The sequence below is a fragment of the Lonchura striata genome, chromosome 4A (assembly GCF_050655825.1).
Source record: "Lonchura striata isolate lonStrDom1 chromosome 4A, ASM5065582v1, whole genome shotgun sequence".
Lineage (NCBI taxonomy): Eukaryota > Metazoa > Chordata > Aves > Passeriformes > Estrildidae > Lonchura > Lonchura striata.
Window position 1 is genome coordinate 18,685,564 of NC_140742.1, and position 19,763 is coordinate 18,705,326.

The 19,763-nt window shown below is 52.5% G+C and overlaps 1 protein-coding gene across 15 annotated transcripts in view; it reads left to right on the top strand.

Annotated features, from left to right (window-relative positions):
• Positions 1-14,238, top strand: part of FRMPD3 (FERM and PDZ domain containing 3) — a 63,981-nt gene extending 49,743 nt beyond the window's left edge. For 9 of the 15 annotated variants that reach the window (XM_085570490.1, XM_085570498.1, XM_085570489.1 and 6 more), the window contains 4 exons: positions 1,479-1,623; positions 5,920-6,744; positions 7,540-13,199; positions 13,392-14,238. In XM_085570490.1, the coding sequence (XP_085426616.1) occupies positions 1,479-1,623; positions 5,920-6,744; positions 7,540-10,409 (3,840 nt within the window). In that variant the 3' untranslated portion in view covers positions 10,410-13,199; positions 13,392-14,238. Of the gene's footprint in view, positions 1-1,478; positions 1,624-5,919; positions 6,745-7,539; positions 13,218-13,391 lie in introns of all 15 variants that reach the window. The other 6 variants (XM_085570492.1, XM_085570496.1, XM_085570494.1 and 3 more) reach the window with 6 other exon arrangements.
• Positions 14,239-19,763: the final 5,525 nt, after the last annotated feature.

Below are 19,763 nucleotides of genomic sequence, written 5' to 3' on the forward strand. Positions count from 1 at the left end.
GCAGGGGCAGAGCCTCGCAGCAGAGCATGTTCACTTATCAGGCTACTTCTCTTCCACATCAAGTTATTTCTTTTCCTTTATCTTCCTGCACAGCAGCCAAAGAGAGAACTTCTTTACCCTGGTCTTGGGAGAAATCTGCCAGGGGCTGGCATGGCTTGGGGATCTCATGCAGCTCTGCCCAGGGCTGGTGGCTTCACACCCAAATTTGTTGCACTTTATGGTCCCTCTGGCCTAAGCAAATATTAAGCAGAGCACAAACCTGGCCAGTGGGTACCAGGAACCTCTTGTGGTTTTAAAGCAAGAAAACCAAAATAGCTTTAATGCTTTCCACACTGTGTAGGCTTAAGTGTTTTTTAAAACAGCCTTGGTGTTCCCTGAATGTGGTAAATGAGTTCTTCTGAGTCCTGGAGGGCTCTTGGTGTGCAAGAGGCCGAGCGTGGCAGGACAGGCAGCCTGAGACAGCAGCAGTTCAGCATCCCCAGGTGGCTCAGAAATCCCCTGTACCTGGGCACAAAGGCCCTTTAGGTGGAGGTGCTTTGTGCAAGGGGGGGCTGAGGGCAGGAGCTGCCTTTGCCATGACCGTTGTCAATTTTGTCCATCTCACGGGTCTGTCCTGAGCAGTGCTTGGGCTCAGATGGAGCATGGACCTCTCCAGGGAGCTGTGCTGACACAGACTGCTCTGCCCAGCCTGCTCCCAGCAGTGCACAGGTCCTCACTGGGTGGGTAAGAGTGAATCCCACCCCAGCAGCTGCCCTGGGCTAGCTGATCCCCCTAAGGAGATTGTCCTAAGAAAATCGGGGAACTGGGACTCGCTCTGTCTGCTGCTGGATTGTGCTGTGAGGTTATATGTGTCACACAGATCATGTCTGAGTTTTATTTCTCTTTAAAGCAAAGATCTTTTTTAGCATGCAAATAAATGCTCTCCTAAAAGGGAAGGCACCATCTGCTCCTAAGCACAAATTTAATTTTCCAAAGGGTTAGGTTTAAATAAGATCCACAGTCTCAGAGCAGTAGCTGGGGGAACCTGTAATGGGGTTTGGCCCCTTTGGCATCTTTCTGGAAGCAGATGTTTTAACTTATGGGAGGGAGACACAGTGCCTGCAATGAAAGAGGGGTTCTGGCAGCTGGAGATTCCCAAAGTCCCTGTGCTCCTCCCGAAGCCCTGATGGTTGAACAGGTGCTTGCAGGTGGGCTCAGGGCACCGAAGGATCAGAAGGACATTGTTGTGGGTCCCTCATCCTTGGGGGAGTCAGCCAGCAGGAATCACAGCTGCAGCCAGACGCCCTCCTGTGCACAGCCATTTGTGGGGTGAGCGGGAGCCAGGCTGTGCAGCTGGTTGCTTTTTCACATGGGAGTGCTGGGAGCACCAGCAGCTCACCAGTCCCACCAGTGCAGGGCCCAGCACAGCCCCTGTGGAGCTCTGGTCCCCACCGGCTGAGCCAGTGGCCATCATGTTCTTCCCCTCTCTTGCCTTCCAGCCGCTGGTGTTGCTGATGGAGTGGCCTGAAGCCACCAACTTTGCCTGCCTGATCGCAGGCTACTGCCGGCTCCTGGTGGACTCCAAGAAGATGATCCTGTCCAGGGCCCCCAGCCAGCCACCCCCACCTCAGATTATCAAGGCAGGTACGTTTCAGCCTCTGCTTTCTGTGCCAGCCCCTTCCCCAGCCTCCTCCCTCCCAGTGCTCAGCACTCTGCAGCATTAGGAAGGGGAAGGCTTCCTCTGACATCTCCCCTCTGCTCCCATTCACCTCGAGAGCCAGCAGACTCCCTCTTTAGCCAGAAAGCAAGGAGCAGGGAGACAGGTCCCCATTTTGGATCAGCCAAAATGACTTGTGCTATCAGCTCAGGCCCTAAGCACTCCCCGGGAGCTGTCGTGGCAGCTCCTGGAGCAGCTCCAGGAGGTGCTGTTTGAGAAGCCCTGTAAAGCTGCCAGCCATGTGCTGGGTCCTCCCAGAGCAGCCTGTGCTCTGCTGCAGGGATGCAGCACACGTCCCCTGGCTGGCATCCTGCTCCAGAGACCCAGCTGAGTGTGTGAGCTCAGGGGGCTGCATTCCTGCTGCCCTGACACTGCTGTCCCAGCCTGGGGGTCTGAGCCTCACAGGCAGCCCTGCCATGGCTGCTCTGCTGGATTCCTGAATCAGGAAGGAAACTTGGCTGTCCCAGCTTTTCAGGGAGCAGAAGGCTGGTCTGGACACAGCAGGAGCTAACATCTCAGCAGGCACCAATGCTGTCCCTTAAGGATGGCTTGCAGGTGTGAGTCACCCTCCAAAAAGAGCAATGATTCTCAAGAGTGATTTCAAACAAGAGCCAACCATGAACTACATGCTGCTGTTCCATGCAGGTGTTCACATCCAATATATTTTGCATAGGAAATGTAAAATATGTGTTCAGTGACTGGAGATGGGCAAAATACCAACCCAGCTGTCTCTGGAAGGTCCCTCCCAGGCCTCTCAAGTGACACTGCAGCTCCAGAGAGCTGTGACAACACCTCAGTTTAGCTGCCAGTGTCAAAACTCCCTTCTCAGGATGGGCCTGGCTTGGGGAATGGGGGGAGTGCAGAGAGCTCATGGGAAAGCACTTGGTGCCTTTGAGGAAGGCACCCAAACATGGATTTGGCACGTGTGGGAAGACACACTCACAAGAGGGATCAGGAAAGCATCTGCAGCAACCTCAGTGAATCCAGAAAAGGCCTGGCAGGTGATTTTGGTGTAAGTATAAGCAGTTTTCTCTCCTTTCTTCCTCTGTGCCTCTGACTGACAGCTGTCACTGTGCTCTGCCCTGCTTGCCCTTATGGAAATGTCTTTAATCACATTTTGCTGTGAGCAGAGGGTGTTTGCAACTAAACTGGTGTAACTGTCATCAGAGTGGTCCTTCCCTGGCTCATGCCACCCTGATGTGGGCTACAGGGACACATGGGGCACATGGCTGTGGGAGCTCAGAGGAGTAGAGAGCACGCCACACCTGAGGGCTTGGAAGAAGGCTGGCAGCACCCACAGTTCCTGGCCTCTCAGGGGATGGCTCAGCATGTGCAAGTGGTGTTTTTCCACATTCCAGCTACTGTGACAATAGCCAGATTTTTTTTCATGAGATTTTGCTTCAGGGCCATGGTCCAAACCTGTGCCAAAAAGAGTTGTAGATCCTGCCCTGTTCTTGACAGTCCCAAGTAACCAATGGAACTGGGCAGGGGCAGGAGTGAGGGTGAGAGGGAGTCACAGTGTGGGGAGGGGATGGATCTCTCCAGCCCCTCTCTGGATGGCTGTGGATCCTCCTGGGTGCACTGAAAGCCCCTGTGACCAGGGGAGAGGAGCAATTCCCGTGCACACCCAGTGCACTCAGCCCAGTCGCCCAGGCACCCTCCAGGAGTGGATTTAGGGTGTGCTGGGGAAGCAGTCAGCTCTCCGCAGGGCTCCGGCTGAGCTGTCGGAGCTGGGCGGATCCCAGGGAGCAGCGACTGCTGATCATTAGCGCATCCTTGCAGGAGAGAGCCCCACTGGGATGAATTAAGTTAGTCCAGACTTCCCAGGCTGCAGGCAGACTGTGCCAGAATCTTAAATGTAAAATCAAGCCTCGGCCCATGCTTTTACCTAGAAGAGGAGCACATCCATCTTCCCTGAGGCCCATTAGAGCCTCCTGCTGAACAGCAGACATTTTTAGAAATGCACACGCTGTCTGAATGTTGTCAGTGAGATCCATCTCTCTGCATTTCCCTGCGGAGCCGTGTGCCAGAGCCTTGCCCTCCATTGTGCCATGCTGGAGCTACACAGGTGATTCACCTCCCTGCCCTTCTTCTCCCCACTCTCACCATCAGCCACCATCAGCCAAGCAGCTCTGTGCCCTCAGTTGCCCTCTCAGCTCCTTGTCAGGACATTTTCTCCCTCCTGAGCAGGCAGCAGCTGGATGTTGAATTTTTGGGGTTTGGCCCCATTCAGCAGCAGGACTTGGCTTGGCATGGGCAGCCTGCGAGCCTGTGCCTCAGCCTTTGCCACCCTTCCAGAGCCCACACGTCCCCAGCTGCAGCAGCCTTGTGCTCCCTCACACAGCTGTCATTTCTGAGCACTGCCATGGCCGGGCATCAAAGGGATTTTGTTTTTATTGGGATTTTAGCATTGCAGGTGATGAACAGTATAATACAAACATGTGTTTGGGGAGACAAATTGTCCAATTTGTTGAGCTAATGAATTTAATTAGGAGTTATTTGATTTAATTTATCCTTGGTCAGACAAAACCTGCATCCCCCGGCAGCCACTCTCAGCACAGCTGCACATTCCAACCCGCACTGCAGACAGCTGCCCCTCCTGAGGGATGGACCTCTGGCCAGAAATTCAAGTTGTATTTCAGGCACTTCACCTGCACAAGGGAGCAAGGGGAGGCTGTCACTGGGAGATACTTAACAGCAAGAGCAAGGGGCTCTGTTATAGCCAGCCTGATCCAACAGCTGTCAGCCAGATAGAAATAACACACGGATCACAGGCAGTGAGGGACAAGGGGCTGGGGCACTGTCACTGGAACACAGCCAAACTGCAGTGGATGTCTCCCCAAAAGGCAATATTACTCCACTTTTAGTAGTCTCCTGAACACTGCTTGGTGTGGCCAACATTACCCAAAAATGGCAACAATTCCTTCTTGCCATATAGCATGTGAACTGGCAGGCTGAGGCTGGAGATCCTTGTCAGAGCAGCTGGGCTGCTCCTGCTGCCCTCGGGACACAGTTGGGGATCAGTGATGCAGCACCCACATCCCTGTGTCCCAGTGTCACCTGTGCTGGCCAGCCCTCCTCTGGCTCTGCCAGCCCTGGCCCCAGCAGAGAGACCAAGCTCAGGGGCCTGTCCTGGGACCAGGACTGTTTCATGTCTTTATCAAGGACACAGTGGATTGAGAGCACCCTCAGCAGGTTTGCAGATGACACCAAGCTGAGTCGTTCAGTTGAAATGCCTGAGGGACAGAGTGACAGCCAGAGGGACCTGGACAGGCTCCAGCAGTGGCCCACGGGAATCCCACAAGGTTCAACAAGGCCAATGCGAGGTGCTGCAGCTGGGTCAGGGCAACCCCAGCACCGATCCAGGATGGGGGATGAAGGATGGAGAGCAGCCCTGCTGAGGACCTGGAGGTGCTGGTGCATGAGAGGCTGGGAATGAGCTGGCAGCATGAGCTCACAGCCCAGCAAGCCCAGTGTGTCCTGGGCTGCCCAAAAAGCAGCATGACCAGCAGATCAAGGGAGGGGATTCTGCCCCTCTGCTCCACTCTGGTGAGGCCCCACCTGCAGTGCTGCCTCCAGCTCTGGGGTCCCCAGCACAGGAAGGACATGGACCTGTTGGAGCGAGCCCAGAGGAGGCCATGAAGATGATCAGAGTGCTGGAGCACCTCACCTAGGTGAGAGAGTTGGAGGTTTTAGTCTTGAGAAGAGTAGGCTCCAGGGAGGCTGTTTAATAGGGCTTGTAGTTGTAGGACAAGGGGCAGTGGTTTTAAATTGAAAGAGAGTAGATTCAGATTAGCTACAAGGAGCAAGGGTTTTATGATGAGAGTGGTGAGGTGTAGGCACAGGTTCCCACCCCTGGAAACATTCAAGATTTCCTTGAATGTTGGACATGGCTCTGAGCAACCTGATCTAGTTGGCATCCCTGCTCACTGCAGGGGGATTGCACCAGATGGCCTTGAAATGTCCCTTCCAGCTCCTTCTGTGGTGCAGGACATTTCTCCTACCCTCATTCCTGGCAGACAGACCCAGCATGTTTTCCAAAGGACCAGCCAGGTGGCCTGACTGTGCTGCAGGGAGCATGGGTGTCCCACTGCAGTGCTGCATGCTGTGGGCTGGAGGGCAGAGAGCACACGGGTGCTTCTCCAGGGTGAGCAGGAGCTTCCCCACTGTTTTCCCTTCATCCCAGCGCTGCTGCTAACGTGCCTGTTGTGGTTTTGGTTTAGATTACATCAACGCACACAACTTCCAGCGGCCTGCCACGGCAGGGCACATGGGAAAGAAGGAGAATGGGCTGGTGGGTGGCTCTGCCACTGTCACCGGAGCAGCCGGGGCTCCTGGCACCAGGGCTTCGGACTCGGAGCTCATCCGCTTCTGCTACCTGCACATGCGAGAGCAGAGGAAGGAGAGAGAGAGCGGGACGGATATCAATGAAAACCTGATTTTTTTTGAGGAAACTCGTCCCAGGACCAAATCTGACCCCACTTCCAAAAGCTCTGGCCAAGGCTACAACGGGGTAGCTAAGGAGTGTGACCCAGATGGCCTTGAGCAAGACAGGCACGCCAGCAGGGCCCGGGCACACACCATAGACACCCACCTGCGCAGCGACAGCTCCCACTTCTACTGCGAGTCCTGCCAAGCCAAGATCAAGAGCCGGCTGGCCTCGGGCACGGGGGGCAAGCCTGGCAGCACCCGCGACAACGTGGTGGACTTGACGTCGCTCCCCCCTCCCGGGAACAACGACGAGGAAGAAGACGAGACAACGTCCCTGCTGCCCGCCATCGCCGCCCCCCCTCCTGGCTTCCGAGACAACAGCTCCGATGAGGACGACCCCAAGCGCCGGGCGGCTGCCCAGAGCCAGGAGCAGGGCCAGCACCTCTGTGGCATCCTCTACGACGAGATCCCGGTCACTCTGATCGACAGCGTGCAGCCACGCACCGTCCGGGACCATGCCCAAGAGCTGGATGATGCCCTGGTGTCCACCCTGCAGGCACTGGAAGCCCTGGCTGCTTCAGAGGATTGTCCACATCCCCCTCCACAGCAGACAGCAGGTATTTTAGTGGCTGTGACTCCCTTTTATCCCTGTAGCCTTTCTTTCCTATTGTACATCCTTCCCTTTAGTCTCCTCCCATCCTATAAGTGACTGTGAAGCAGCTCCTCGTAAAAACTAAGTTGTGGCAGCAGGCTGTAGCAGGAGCAGCCAATTTACTGCTCAGAAGATTTCTAAGAAGCTGAGGTGGGACTCCTCTCCCTGACAGAGGCTGAAGGAGTCTCTTGGTTTATCCCATATCTGCTATATGCCACGATGCTGGGGCGAGTCTCTAACCAGTACTATGAGCATGAGTTCCTCCCCACTGTGACCCCACTCAGCTGGGACCTTGGGCCTTGGGTCTTTGCAGGTTCCCACCCAGTTTTGCAGTGTGTGAGCCCTTCACAAGGCAAACCTGCTGCCAGAGGGGTGACTCTGGGACCAGCCTGCTGGCAGCACAGTCCTTTGTCCCTCTGCCCATCTTGATTGCCCTACTCACTATGGCAGAGTACCTGTTGCCCAATTTTCTTTCTTGTGCCAGAGACATCCCTATAGGTCTGTTACCACCAACAATGGAAAGCTTCACAGGATCTTTTCCTGGGCCAGAAGCTCTTGCTGAATTGAGCTATCAAGCCAGCTCAGTGTTGACAAAGTGATTTCCCTTGCAAGCCTTTACTCTTAGTTGTGAGAAGTGACAGAAGTTTCTCCAATGTGCCCTGCATTCCTGGGACCCTCCTGCCACAAGGAGTTCCCCTCTCCTCCACACAGCGCTGTGGTGTGAGGATTGTTGTGGGGTTTTCTTTGTGTCCCTCCTCAGGTCTTATTGTCCTGGCTGCCATCACTCCCGAGTCATCCTTGGACTCTGGCCACGAAACGAACTCCTCAGAGCTGACCGATGTCTCGGAGATGGTCTCTGCTATGAAGCAGCATCAGAACGCAGCCTACTTCCTCACCCAACACATCAACAAAGAAAACCTCCTGGCCAGGAAGGACTTGCCTTTCCGAATCCAGAGCTGTGCTGCGCAGGCTGTTCTCACCTCACCCTACCCCCTGAGCCGCCAGGACCCGAGCCCTTCACTGAAGCCAGCCTTCTCTACCCAAAGTCCCAGCCTTCCCAACTGCAAGAGCAAGCAGGAGCAGCAGCACAGGGAGCAGAGCTGCACCTCGGCTGCCCAGCCGGGGCAGACCCCCCAGCTTAGTGAGCAGAGCAAGGGGGCTTCAGTGCCGAGCTCTGAGTGCAAAGGTGCAGGTCACACAAAAGCTGCCTTTGAGGTATCTCTGCATGCCACAGCAGCCCCAAGCAGGGAGCGGGCACAGGATCTACAAGAGAAGATGCCCAAAGAGGTGCAGCCGAGCTCCAAGCTCCTCCTGGATCAGAAAAGCAGTGTAACTTCAGCCATCGTTTCAGCTGCTCTGCAGCAGGTGGCAAATGCAAAAGCCTCAGCTCCCCAAGTGGTATCAGCCTTAAAAGAACAGAACATGAATGGTACCAGCAGCTGTGCATCAGCCAGCAGCAAGCCTTTGACGCTTAAAGGAGGTCCACAAACTGCAGAGACATTATGCAACTGTCAGCAGCAGCAGCAGCAGCAGCAAGTCTCTCTGCAGCAGCACTGTGAAGTTTCTCCAAGTCCTAAGGAAGCTCCTGGCAGTCAGGCTGAAGCTTTCCACCTCGCCTCAGCAGGTGAGGAAATGATGTCCAGTAAGACTTTTGCCTCTAAAAGCTACCAGCAAAAAGTGAGTAGAGATGCTCCAGGAAAAGCTGCAAGTGGAGAGACAGGTCAGAAGGCAGGTGGGGAAGCCATAAGCCTCGTCTTGCAAAAACACACAGCTCCTTCAAACCAAGGACAGAAAATACAGCAGGAAAGCTCAGCCAAAATCTTAAAAGCTGAGAGCAGCAATGTGCACTCTCCATCACCTGGTAGCACTTTCAGAAGCACCAGTGAGGAAGCCAAAGGGCCAATCCAGCTGATGCCCCGATCCGAGAGCCTGCAGATTAGCACTGTGCCTTCCAAAAAAGTAGAAAAAGTCCTGGAGGTAACCCAACAAGACGCTGATGTCCCAGCTAAACCCAAAGCCCCAAAAGCTCCCTTCAGGCTTAGGAACCTGTTCTCTGCAACATTTCCCACCCGGCTGAAGAAGGAGACGGACGAGCGGCAGGCCCAGCTGCAGAAGGTGAAGCAGTATGAGCTGGAATTCCTTGAAGAGCTGCTCAAGCCAAAGAGCAAAGGTGACCTCCCGCCACAGGAGTATCTGCACCCACCTGCCCCTGGGCGCTGCAGCTGCCAGCTGAGGAGCAGTCCTGTGCAAAAAGTCCCAGGGATGTCCAGGGAACAAAGGCGGAGCTGTGACTGCAAGCGGATTTGCAGGGGAATGAGGCCACCCCCCAACCAGCTGGTGATACCAGAACTGGAGAGGCGAGGCAGGGATAAAGATGCAGATGACCAGAAGCAGGTAGAAGCCATTAGGCTGACCAGCTTGAGCAGCCCTTCCAAGGGCAAACGGATCCGATCCACAAGTTTAGAGTCCAGAGACAACCGGTCAGATGCAGAGAACGACATGTCCTGTTTGACAACGTGCACCTCCCGAGGGGAGTGCATGGGTGCACCCCACTACAGGAAGCTCTTGCGTCGCTACAGTGTTAGTGAACTAGACAAGACTGATAGGACATCCTTGTCCTCTGATGTCTACCAGAGCATCTACACAACCAAGCAGAAAGGCCCCCAGAAAGAGCCTGAGCCCAGCATCCTCTGTCCTGTTCTGAAGAGCAAAATCCAGGAAGCCTCTGGAGTGGCTGACCCCTCCTATGTCCAGATAGCACAGGACAAAAAGAACCAGAAGGGTTCAGCAGTGTTCTCTGTCCAGGAGGAGATGTACCCAAGTCCTGCTGAGCTGCGGGATGAAGACATGGAGGATGAGAAGTGCTGCTCCATCCGGTACTGCTTCTACTACAGAAAATGCGATGTAGCAGATGATGGGAGCGAGAAGGATGAGCTGTCCTATTCTATCCCCATGCAGATACTCCCAGGAATGAAGCTGGACAATCAGATGGTCCCAGTCATGAGCAGGACTCTTCAGGTCCTAGATGCAACAGCCTGCAGCAGTCCCAATGAGAGCCAGACCCAGGAAATAGATTTAAGGACCTCCAGTTTTGAGGGGAGCCTGGCAAAGATCAACACCCTTCGAGGCCATGCCTACAGCTTTCCCAATGGGTTTCTGCAGGTGCAGCTGGACACCAACGAGCTCCTGACCATCCTGAGGCAGTGTGTGCTGAGTCCTGAGGTCCGAGACTGCAAACCCTACATCTCCCAGCTGGCTGAATACAAGCAGGAGCTGGCCCTCAAGTTCAAGGAGTTCCGGGCGTCCTGCCGCCGCGTGGCCGCCGTCGACAAGAGTCCCACCCACATGCTCTCCGCCATCACGAGCAGCTTCCAGGTGCTAAGCAGCCTCATCGAGACCTTTGTGAGGCTGGTGTACGTCGTGCGCTCGGAGTCCCAGCGCCAAGAGCTGCTGACGAAGGTGGAGGAGGTGGTGAGAAACTACACCTTCCTCCTGAAGGCTGCCGAGGAGTCCACGGCCAGAACGCTGAGCCACCAGCAGACTGTGGAGCAGCTCGCCCGCCAGTCAGCCACGGTCGCCACGGTCATGAGCACTCTCACACGCTCCCTAAAGACGTTGATCAATAAGTAAAGCCAGCTGTGAAGACCAACAAGGCAGTGTGTGCCAGGCCATGCTCTCAAATCTCACAGGTCTGGTGAGGATGCTATGTCTGCAGGCCCACATTTACCGGGGTTTGCCATAGCCAAGACACTCTTTGATCTCTGCAGATTGGATGGTTGTGTTGGTGATGGGTTTGAAGGGTGAATTCATGCCCTGTCACAAGCTGTGCAATCATCTGGCCCAGGGGCTCAAGCAGCTTCTCTGCTTGTTCTCCCACACTGGCTTGTCGGTGACAGTACCTGGGAGGTACAGGCACCCCATCTCCACACCAGTTTGGTTCCATGGGGTTCTGGGCCTCGCTCGTGCAGGCCTTTGTCACAGTTTGTGGTGGGCCAGTGAGCTATCTCCTGGCTTCACTTGGGCAGTCTGGAACCAAACCAGTGTCTTGCCACGTAAATAACTCTTCTGCCTCCAGGATCTTCCTGGCCCACAAACACAACGTAATTAGCAGCAGAAGGGATCTCTGGGTGCAAGCCCCTGCTGCTGTGCTAGGGCTTGGGAAGTAGTCCCAGCAGGGGCAGGTTGCCATAATGCTGGGACAGAGCTAGGGCACCCTGCTGGGCTCTGCTCTCACAGCTTAGGCCCCAGTGCTCAAAGGCAAGGGCTTAATGCCTGCAAGTGGGGACAATCCAGAGACCTACAGGACTGTCAGTCCGGCCTCGGTGCCGAGAAGGTCACGGAGCAGATGGTCTTGGGTGCCATCACATGGCACATACAGGGGATCAGGGCCAGCCAGCACAGGGAAAGGCAGGGGCTGCTTGAGCAGCCTGGCCTCTTTCTATGACAGGGTGACTCTGTGGGTGAAGGAAAGGCTGTGGATGTTGTCTGCCTAGATTTTAGTAAAAAATCCAACACTGTGTTCTTCACTGTGTTCTTCAGCATTCTCCTGGAGAAACTGGATGGATGGATGGATGGATGGATGGATGGATGGATGGATGGATGGACGGATGATGGATGGATGGATGGATGGATGGATGGACGGATGATGGATGGATGGATGGATGGATGGATGGATGGATGGATGGATGATGGATGGATGGATGGATGGATGGATGGACGGATGATGGATGGATGGATGGATGGATGGATGGATGGATGGATGGATGATGGATGGATGGATGGATGGATGGATGGATGGATGGATGGATGGGCCCCAGAGAGTGGTGGGGAATGGAGCTAAATCCAGCTGGGGCCATCACCAGTGGTGTTCCCCAGGGCTCAGTGCTGTGGCCTGTCCTGCTTAGTAACTTTTGAGGACACCCTCAGTCAGACTAGAGATGACACCAGTTTGGGTGGGAATGTTGTGCTGAGGGCAAGAAGGCTCTGCAGAGGGATCTGCACAGGCTGGGTCCATGGGCTGAGGCCAATTGTGTGAAGGTCAGCCAGGTCCTGCCCTGGCTCACAACAACCCCCTGCAGCTCCAGGCTGGGGCAGAGGGGCTGGAAAGTGCCTGGTGGGAAAGGCCCTGGGGGTGCTGGCCAACACCAGCTCAACAGGAGCCAGGCGTGCCAGGTGGGCAAGAGGTCAATGGCACCTGGCCCGTCCCAGCCATGGTGTGGTCAGCAGGACCAGGACAGTGACTGTCCCCTGGCTGGGCACTGGTGAGGCCACTCCTCAAATCCTGTGTCCAGCTCTGCACCCCTCATGACAAGAAAGACACTGAGGGGCTGGAGCATGTCCAGAGAAGGGAACGGAGCTGGGGAAGGGTCTGAACACAAGTCTGATGAGAAGAAGTTGAGGGATCTGGAAAGGGGCTCAGCCTGGAGAAAAGAAGGCTCAGGGGGGAACTTGTGGCTCTGCACAGCTCCTGCCAGGAGGGAGCAGCCAGGTGGGGATCGGTCTCTTCCCCCAGGTAGCAAGTGACAAGATGAGGGAAAAGGGCTTCATGTTGTGCCAGGGGAAGTTTAGATTGGATGTAAGAAAAATGTCTTCACTGATGGTGGTCAGGTTTTGGAATAGGCTGCCTAGGGAAGTGGTGGAGTCACCATCCCTGGAAGTGTTTAAAAGACCTTTAGTTGTGGCATTTGGAGACATGGTTTAGTGATGCGCTTGGCAGTGCTTGGGGAATGGTTGGACTCAATAATATTAGAAGTCTTTTCCAACCAAAACAATTCTGTGTTCCTCTTCTGGATGGCTGAATCCATGCTAGAGACCCTACAAGGAACCCAGATTGACTGATCTTTGATCACTGCAAGCCAGAAGGTGAGCCAACAGCTGAGGGGAGACCACTCTCACACCATTCTCCAGAGGTTAGGCTCATGCCCCCAAGGCTCAGCCCAGACCCTCTCCTATTTCTTTTCACTGTGACCATCAGAGAGGAGCCCCGGATCTGCTTTGACCATGGGCCAGGCAGGGGCTGTCCTCTTTGCCAGGGTGTTGGGGTTCTTTTTCTGTCTTCAACAGGCTGACTGCCATAGGAAGCATTATTTAGTTCTCTGAGGTGATTATTTACTTGGAGTTGGGGTTTTTTGATTGTTTTGGGGTTTTTGTTTTCACTCCTAGGTGGATAGTAAAATGATTCCTGGTTGTGTTCCTTCCCACCCCAAAGTTCCCCTCCTCCTCCTCCCAGTCTAGTAATAGACATAATCAATGAGACAGCCTTAACTGGTGTTTCCCTGCAGCCACCTACCCACCAAAACAGAGCAAGGAGTGAAATGCAAGGTCACACATTGCATTGCCCTCACCCTGCCACCCACTGCAGCTCATGTCCCCCTGGGATCCTGGTGCCCATGCCCATCACAGCCCCTCCGGCTGGGCAGGGTCACAGCCCTGGGCAGGGTCACAGCCCTGGGCTGGAGGTCACAGCCCTGGGCTGGAGGTCACAGCCCTGGGCAGGGTCTCAGCCCTGGGCAGGAGGTCACAGCCCTGGGCAGGGTCACAGCCCTGGGCTGGAGGTCACAGCCCTGGGCAGGAGGTCTCAGCCCTGGGCAGGGTCACAGCCCTGGGCAGGAGGTCACAGCCCTGGGCAGGATCACAGCCCTGGGCAGGATCACAGCCCTGGGCAGGGTCTCAGCCCTGGGCAGGGTCTCAGCCCTGGGCAGGGTCACAGCCCTGGGCAGGGTCTCAGCCCTGGGCAGGGTCACAGCCCTGGGCAGGGTCACAGCCCTCGGCAGGGTCACAGCCCTGGGCAGGAGGTCACAGCCCTGGGCAGGGTCACAGCCCTGGGCAGGGTGACAGCCCTGGCCTCTCGGGGGTGAGGGCAGCTGTCCAACCCAGCCAGCTCGCCCCAGCCCTTGGGGATGATCAGGGATCTCCGTGCCAGCAGTCGCTTCCCATCTCTATTGTTTTTGATAGATATGCACATACAAAATGTCTCGTTCTTCCATAGGAGCTATGGAAATGCACAAATGTGCTTTTAACATGTGCATCCTTGGAGTGCAATAACCTCCCCTGGCCCGTGGCTGTCCCGGACTGGGGCCGTGGCTGTCAGCAAGGCACAGAGGATCCTGCTGTGGGGACAGCCTCCTGATTCAAGAAGCATGTAGCAAATATCCAGTGGAAGAGCCAGTTGGGACTTCAGTCCGTGGTGGGCAAGGCCTGTTACAGTGCTGAAGGCTGACAGGGAGACGTGTTTTCCTTTTCCCTGGGAATTACCTAGTATGAAACTCTGAGTTTCTTCAAAGCTCCCCATTATGCCTACATCATTCCTCCATAAATCTCTCAGTCTAATACAGAGGATAATTTTTTTTATTGTCTGTATATAGTATATATAAATAAAAAAATATGTTATATCTATACACAAATTTATGTCTTGTTTTACAAACAAGAAAGATTAAATATATTAATCTTAATATCCAAACTAGCATTTGTGTCTTTTTTTAATAATTCTGTGGAAATGTGGCTATTCTTAGATGTACAAGACACTATTTGTAAGCAAAACCTCCTATTTTTGTTGCTATAGAAATGCAGGTATCACAGGTTTGAAATGAACTGTTTGAGTTGCCAAGGTCATTTTGTTTTGCTAATGGCTGCTCTGGTTTAATTCCCCCCAGAAGGGCAAGGCAGCAGCAGTCACCCTGCCTGATCCCTTTCAGGTGAGCCAAGGGGCACCCACTGACCAGCTCCAGTCTGTGTTTTCACCCAAGCCTTTCCTGGCTCTTCTGCCTGGGAAGAGGTGACAGTGTGGACCTGCCATCAGTGCCTGATGGCTTTGCTGCCCTCTGGGACTGCTCTGGTGTGTCTGCAGGGGAAAACACAGCAAAAGAGAATGCCAGACCTGGGGAGAATCCTGAGCCAAGCAAACAATTTCCTAGCTACAGATGATAACCAATGTACACGTTTTTTGCCTGGCACCATGAACTGCTCTCTGTTTATCAAGGAGGAAGGCATTGATGTGTGTTCCCTCTATACACTCCAAAGCCTCCAGGAATTATAAAAGCCAAGCCTAATAAGGATCCAACACAAAAACAACCCTTATAGGAACTGGGTCATTCTCTATACGGGGGTTGAACATGTTGTCTAAAGCAAAGGCGGCAGCACTTGAGACTCACACAATTTCTCTGTGCCCCCAGGCTCGTTATTTTAATCTGCATCACACCATTTCCCATGCTGAACTAACGATGGCACTGAATGAGACAGAACCCACCTATTTATAAAGCTGGATGTGGATCAAAACCATGGAAAAGCCAAGAGGTTTTCTAACAACCTCAGAGCCTGAAAATGTTATTGACAGCAGGCAGTTTAATCAGCAATTTCAGACTCGGTGCTTAGTACCATCTAGAGGGCAAGAAGCACACCATCAGAAAGGTGTTATTTGTACAGGGATATTATCCAGCAGCAGCCAGATGTCCCTCTGTCAGCAGAGGAGCTGGACTGGTACCTACCCAGGAGGATGACATTGCTGTACTCTGGTCCCCGCACTTGTTGGGGATTTGTAAATACTCTCTCCAGGTAAAACGTTCTTGTTAATGGTTCTGAATCACAGCTATTGCCAAAAAATGCATCTCAGTAACAGCACAGAGAATTAAAAGTGGGTTTTTTTCCGCCAAATCTAGTTCCCATTTCACTGCCCATCTAGTTTATCTCCCTGCAGACTGGCTAGTTCTCATTTAGCACCGATAGTTCTTCACCTCAAGGCCAGTGTGCCCCAGGAAGTCAAAGCAAGTTAAAATATTGTGTGATAAACCAATTTTTCTACATCCCCTCCCACCACAGCAATTTGCCTGAGAGTGGCAGATTGCATTTGCTGCCCTTCTGCACCTTCTCAGAGCAAAGCCAGCAGTACCTGCCCCTCTCACATTGCCTTCCCCCTGAGTGTTCTCTGTAGCCTCATGGTGCAGATTTCCTCCAGGACCTTCCCAGCTCCGGTGCTCAGCCACAGCATACCCTCCCGGCCATCTGATGTCCCTGTAACCCCACAGTCTGCTCCCTCCCTTAATCTCCCCTAATCTGTGTCTGCTCTCAAGGAGTTCTTACCAAGGCTCTATCAGTGACCATGGACAGAAAAGTAACAAAATTTGGGCCACTGCTGGTCCCTCTAATGCTCAGAAGACGAACAGAACACCTGGTGTGCTGGTTTTGGTTGGGGTATTAGTTTTCCTCACAGCAGCTGGGTTTGGTTCTGTGCTGGAAACAGGGCTGATACCCCAGGGATGTCTGAGTTATCCCTGAGCAGGGACTGCACACAGCCAGGGCCTGTCCTGCTCCTCACCCTCACCAGGGAGGAGCTGGGGGGACACAGGCAGGACAGCTGATCCCAGCTGACCCCAGGGGCACCCCACACCTTGTGGCATCACCCTCAGCACACACAGCTGGGGAGAAGGAGGAAGGGGTGACATCCTGAGTTTGTCCTCCCAGGTCACTGGTACAGAGATGGAGCCCTGCCTCCCTGGAACTCCTGCCTGCCAAGGGAGGCAGTGCATCAATTCCCTGTTTAGCTTTGCTTGCTTGTGCAGATTTTGCTTTATCTGTTCAGCCATGTGGTGCTGCTTTGGCAGCTGAGGTTAAACCTCACTACCTGGCTGTCAGGGGTTAAAGGGTCAAAGGCAGAGGCTGGAAAACCAGCAGGCCTCAAGCAGCAGTCCCAAGATAGGTTTTGTGTCTCTGTGAACTTTGCTGGTCATTGCCAGCTGGGGACTATAACTGGGCACCATGACTGAGAGCACTTTGAACTCTAATCCCCATGGTGGAGCAGTCACATTCTCCCGTCAGGATTTCCATCCCCTCCAAGGTCTTGGCAGCACTACACAGGACTTGCAGGAGCCCCAGATACAACAGCAGAGTAAGCTCAATAGCTGGGACCCACTGCTGCTTTCATCGTGCCCAGGAGAGCTGACAGTCAAATGGAAGTGAGCAATGTCCAAATTTTATCCTCATTTAAAGCACAGTGTCTGGATTCCTGTGTGAAATATCCTAACAAATTCCTCACGTGGGCAGTCACAGTGGGGCTGGGCAGGACACCTATGGCTTTCTGTGCACATGGGAGAAGTCTGCCAGGGAGCACAGTCATCTCAGCCTATTTACAGCACCCAAACATGCCTAATATACACCAAAACAGTCTGCACACTTGATAGGAAATTTTTCCAGAGGTTTTTCTGTCATGTTATGTAATTCCATGTCAGGGCATGAGCAGACACCTCATCCCACTGCAGCTGCTGCAAAGCCTCCCAGGCCAGCTGAGACAGTGCCCCTGGCTGTCACCTGTCCCCCACACACAGAACGGATGGAGCAGGGTTTCTGCAGCTGGAATATTAAAGTTATTAAAAGGCAAACACACCATGCCCAAAGTGGCAGAAATTCCAGTGCTGCCCCTCTAAGGTTTGCTGCCAGTGTCAAGAGCTGGTGAGAAGATGAAAGGGCTGGGGACGTGCTCGAGGTCAGGACATTTTAAATGCTTTACTAAATCCCACTTTCAAAAAGCATCTTGGAAATACTCCTAAATCTAACCTCTTCCTAAAATCCTAAATCTACACCTCTTCCTAAGGCAAGATGGCTCATTCCTCATATTTTACCTGGGCTCCTTAGGAAGGCACAATAAAAACGCTGAGTATAAAGATCAGGAACACAAAGGGAACTAGTCAGGATCCTTTAAAAACGATCTCCAAGTCTGTATTGGTTCCAGTGAAGACTTGACAATACCATTTATTTCCCAGAATTTTAGCTTTTTCCCGATAAAAGGTGAGCTTTTCCTTGCTGGGTGTGGTCCAGCAATGTCCTGTGTAACTCTGGGAATATTTACAGTGCTAAGGGTGAGCACCATTCCTAAACTTTCTCCACCAGCCTCTCCTCTCCTTCTGCTCTCATGTCAGTCTACCACCCCTTTTTGGCATCAGCTTTTTAACCTCTACTTTTCAGCCTTCCAACCTTTTTGGTATTTTTTTAATCTCAGCCTCTACTTTTCTATCCATCCTCCCACTCCTTCTCTACTTTACTTTTTTTTGAGGTCCAGCTCCTACTTTCAGCCGCCGAGGCAAAAGGGCAGAGGCCGGTGTTATTTCCATCAAGTGCCACTCATTAACAGAACCGGCTGTGAGGCACTGAAGTCACAAGGCAACAAAAAGAAATAACAACCCTCAGCCACAGACTTTTATGTATGAAAATGTGCTCTTGATTAACTGCTGGTGGTAATTGAGTGGCAATTGTATGCAGGAAAGTGCCAGGAGGGGGACAAAGGCTCTTGTCTTGATTGGCATTGCCATCAAATTTGATGCTGTTAATGTGCTGCTTGAAACTTCCTGGGAAATTCATTCTCAGCTTATGACACACAAAGGTATTTCTGATTAATTGCACCTCCTTATAATCAGGTAAGTAAAATAGTTGGACGGTAATTTAATTCGCAATTTACAGAACTTGATGGAACAGAGCACCTCAGGCCATAAGCTTGTCCTTTCTGCTTGCCCAGGCCAGCTTGTGCTTGTCCATACTGTAAAGCACAGGAAAACCAAATAAAATCCTTTTGATTGAAAGGAAATAATTCAATTTGTTGTATTTTGCTTTCAGAATGAGGCTTACCAGCTGCAACGAGGTGCTTTAATTCTGAATAAGAGCATCCACACAAGAGATGAGACACTCCAAAACACTTTCATGATCTCTGATCATTTCCCTGAGCATCCTTTGAATATCCTGTCAGAAATCCTGACTCCCAAGCCAGTGCGAGTTTGGTTTTCAATGGATGCAACCACACAATCTCTCCTTTCATCCCAAGAACCAGATAAACCTCTCACTCTTCAAAGCTGCTTCTCCTTGTCCCTGCATGGCAAAGCACACTGCTCGTAGACAAGCTGTGGCTGAGGAACCTCCTGAGCGAGTTTTTGCTTTGTTTAACTTAGACTTTGGTGCCTTAAGAGCTTCTCCTTAAGCAAATCTCTGAGGTTATCCTGTTCCAAGAGCTCAGTGAGCTGTTAGTGGAGGTGGACTTTTGTCCTCAGGAACAAAGCCTGACTAATCTACAAAGGCACGGTGGAGGCTGAAATACTGAGGGAAGCAGGTGGGTGTGAAAACACACCTGGCCGCCAGCACAGAAAGGGAAAAAAAGTCTTTTACACATAACAGGTTGCTAGTTCCTGGTTTTAGGATTAAGGATTTAATTCCCTTTTTTTTTTGGTCAGATTTTTCACTCCTCCAAATTGCATCTCTGTGATGCCAGGAGGAACATGACAGGAAAGCTTCTTCTAAAGTCCTGCAGAGGGAAGCCCAGGCAGGGCTCATCAGTGAGAGGCATAATTTGGGTGTTTAAATATACCCCCTGCTGCCTTCGGCCTCAGAGTCCCAGTGCCTGGTCCACAAATAAACGTAGATGTTTCTGTTTTCTGTTCCTGGGATGTTGGAGCACAGAAAACTCTCATTCTGTATTCAATTAAATGGAATTTAAAACGAGAGTGGAGCAAATACTTCAAAACCAAGGCGTGCCCCAGATCAAAGGCCTGGAGTCAGCAGTGAATGGCTGCAGTGCTGTGGGTCTGGGGCAAAAATGTGTCTGCTGGAAATTTGGGAGGTATCTTCAATTCCCATCACTTGAACCATGAGGTAGCCACTCTCCAGTGAAATTTTCTTCACTGCTAAGATTAATGTTGTTTGTTAAGATGAGTAATGATTAGCAACAAATTAGAAGCAAAGGGCTATGTTCTTCCTTCCCCATTCCCTGGATTTGTTGTCTGTCACAGCATCTCAAAATTCCTACAGCTACACCAGAAAATAATCAAAATTACCAATATTAATATTCCACTTCCATCAATGCCAAGCATGGGAATTGATTATCTACTTTATGCAGATGAATTCCAAATTTAATGACACTGTACAAAGTGTTATAGAAAACCTCCTCCAAGCATGGTATTGTAGTCAGTAATTTATGGGTCTTTGGGGGGGATAGTGGCAGCAGCACTTGGG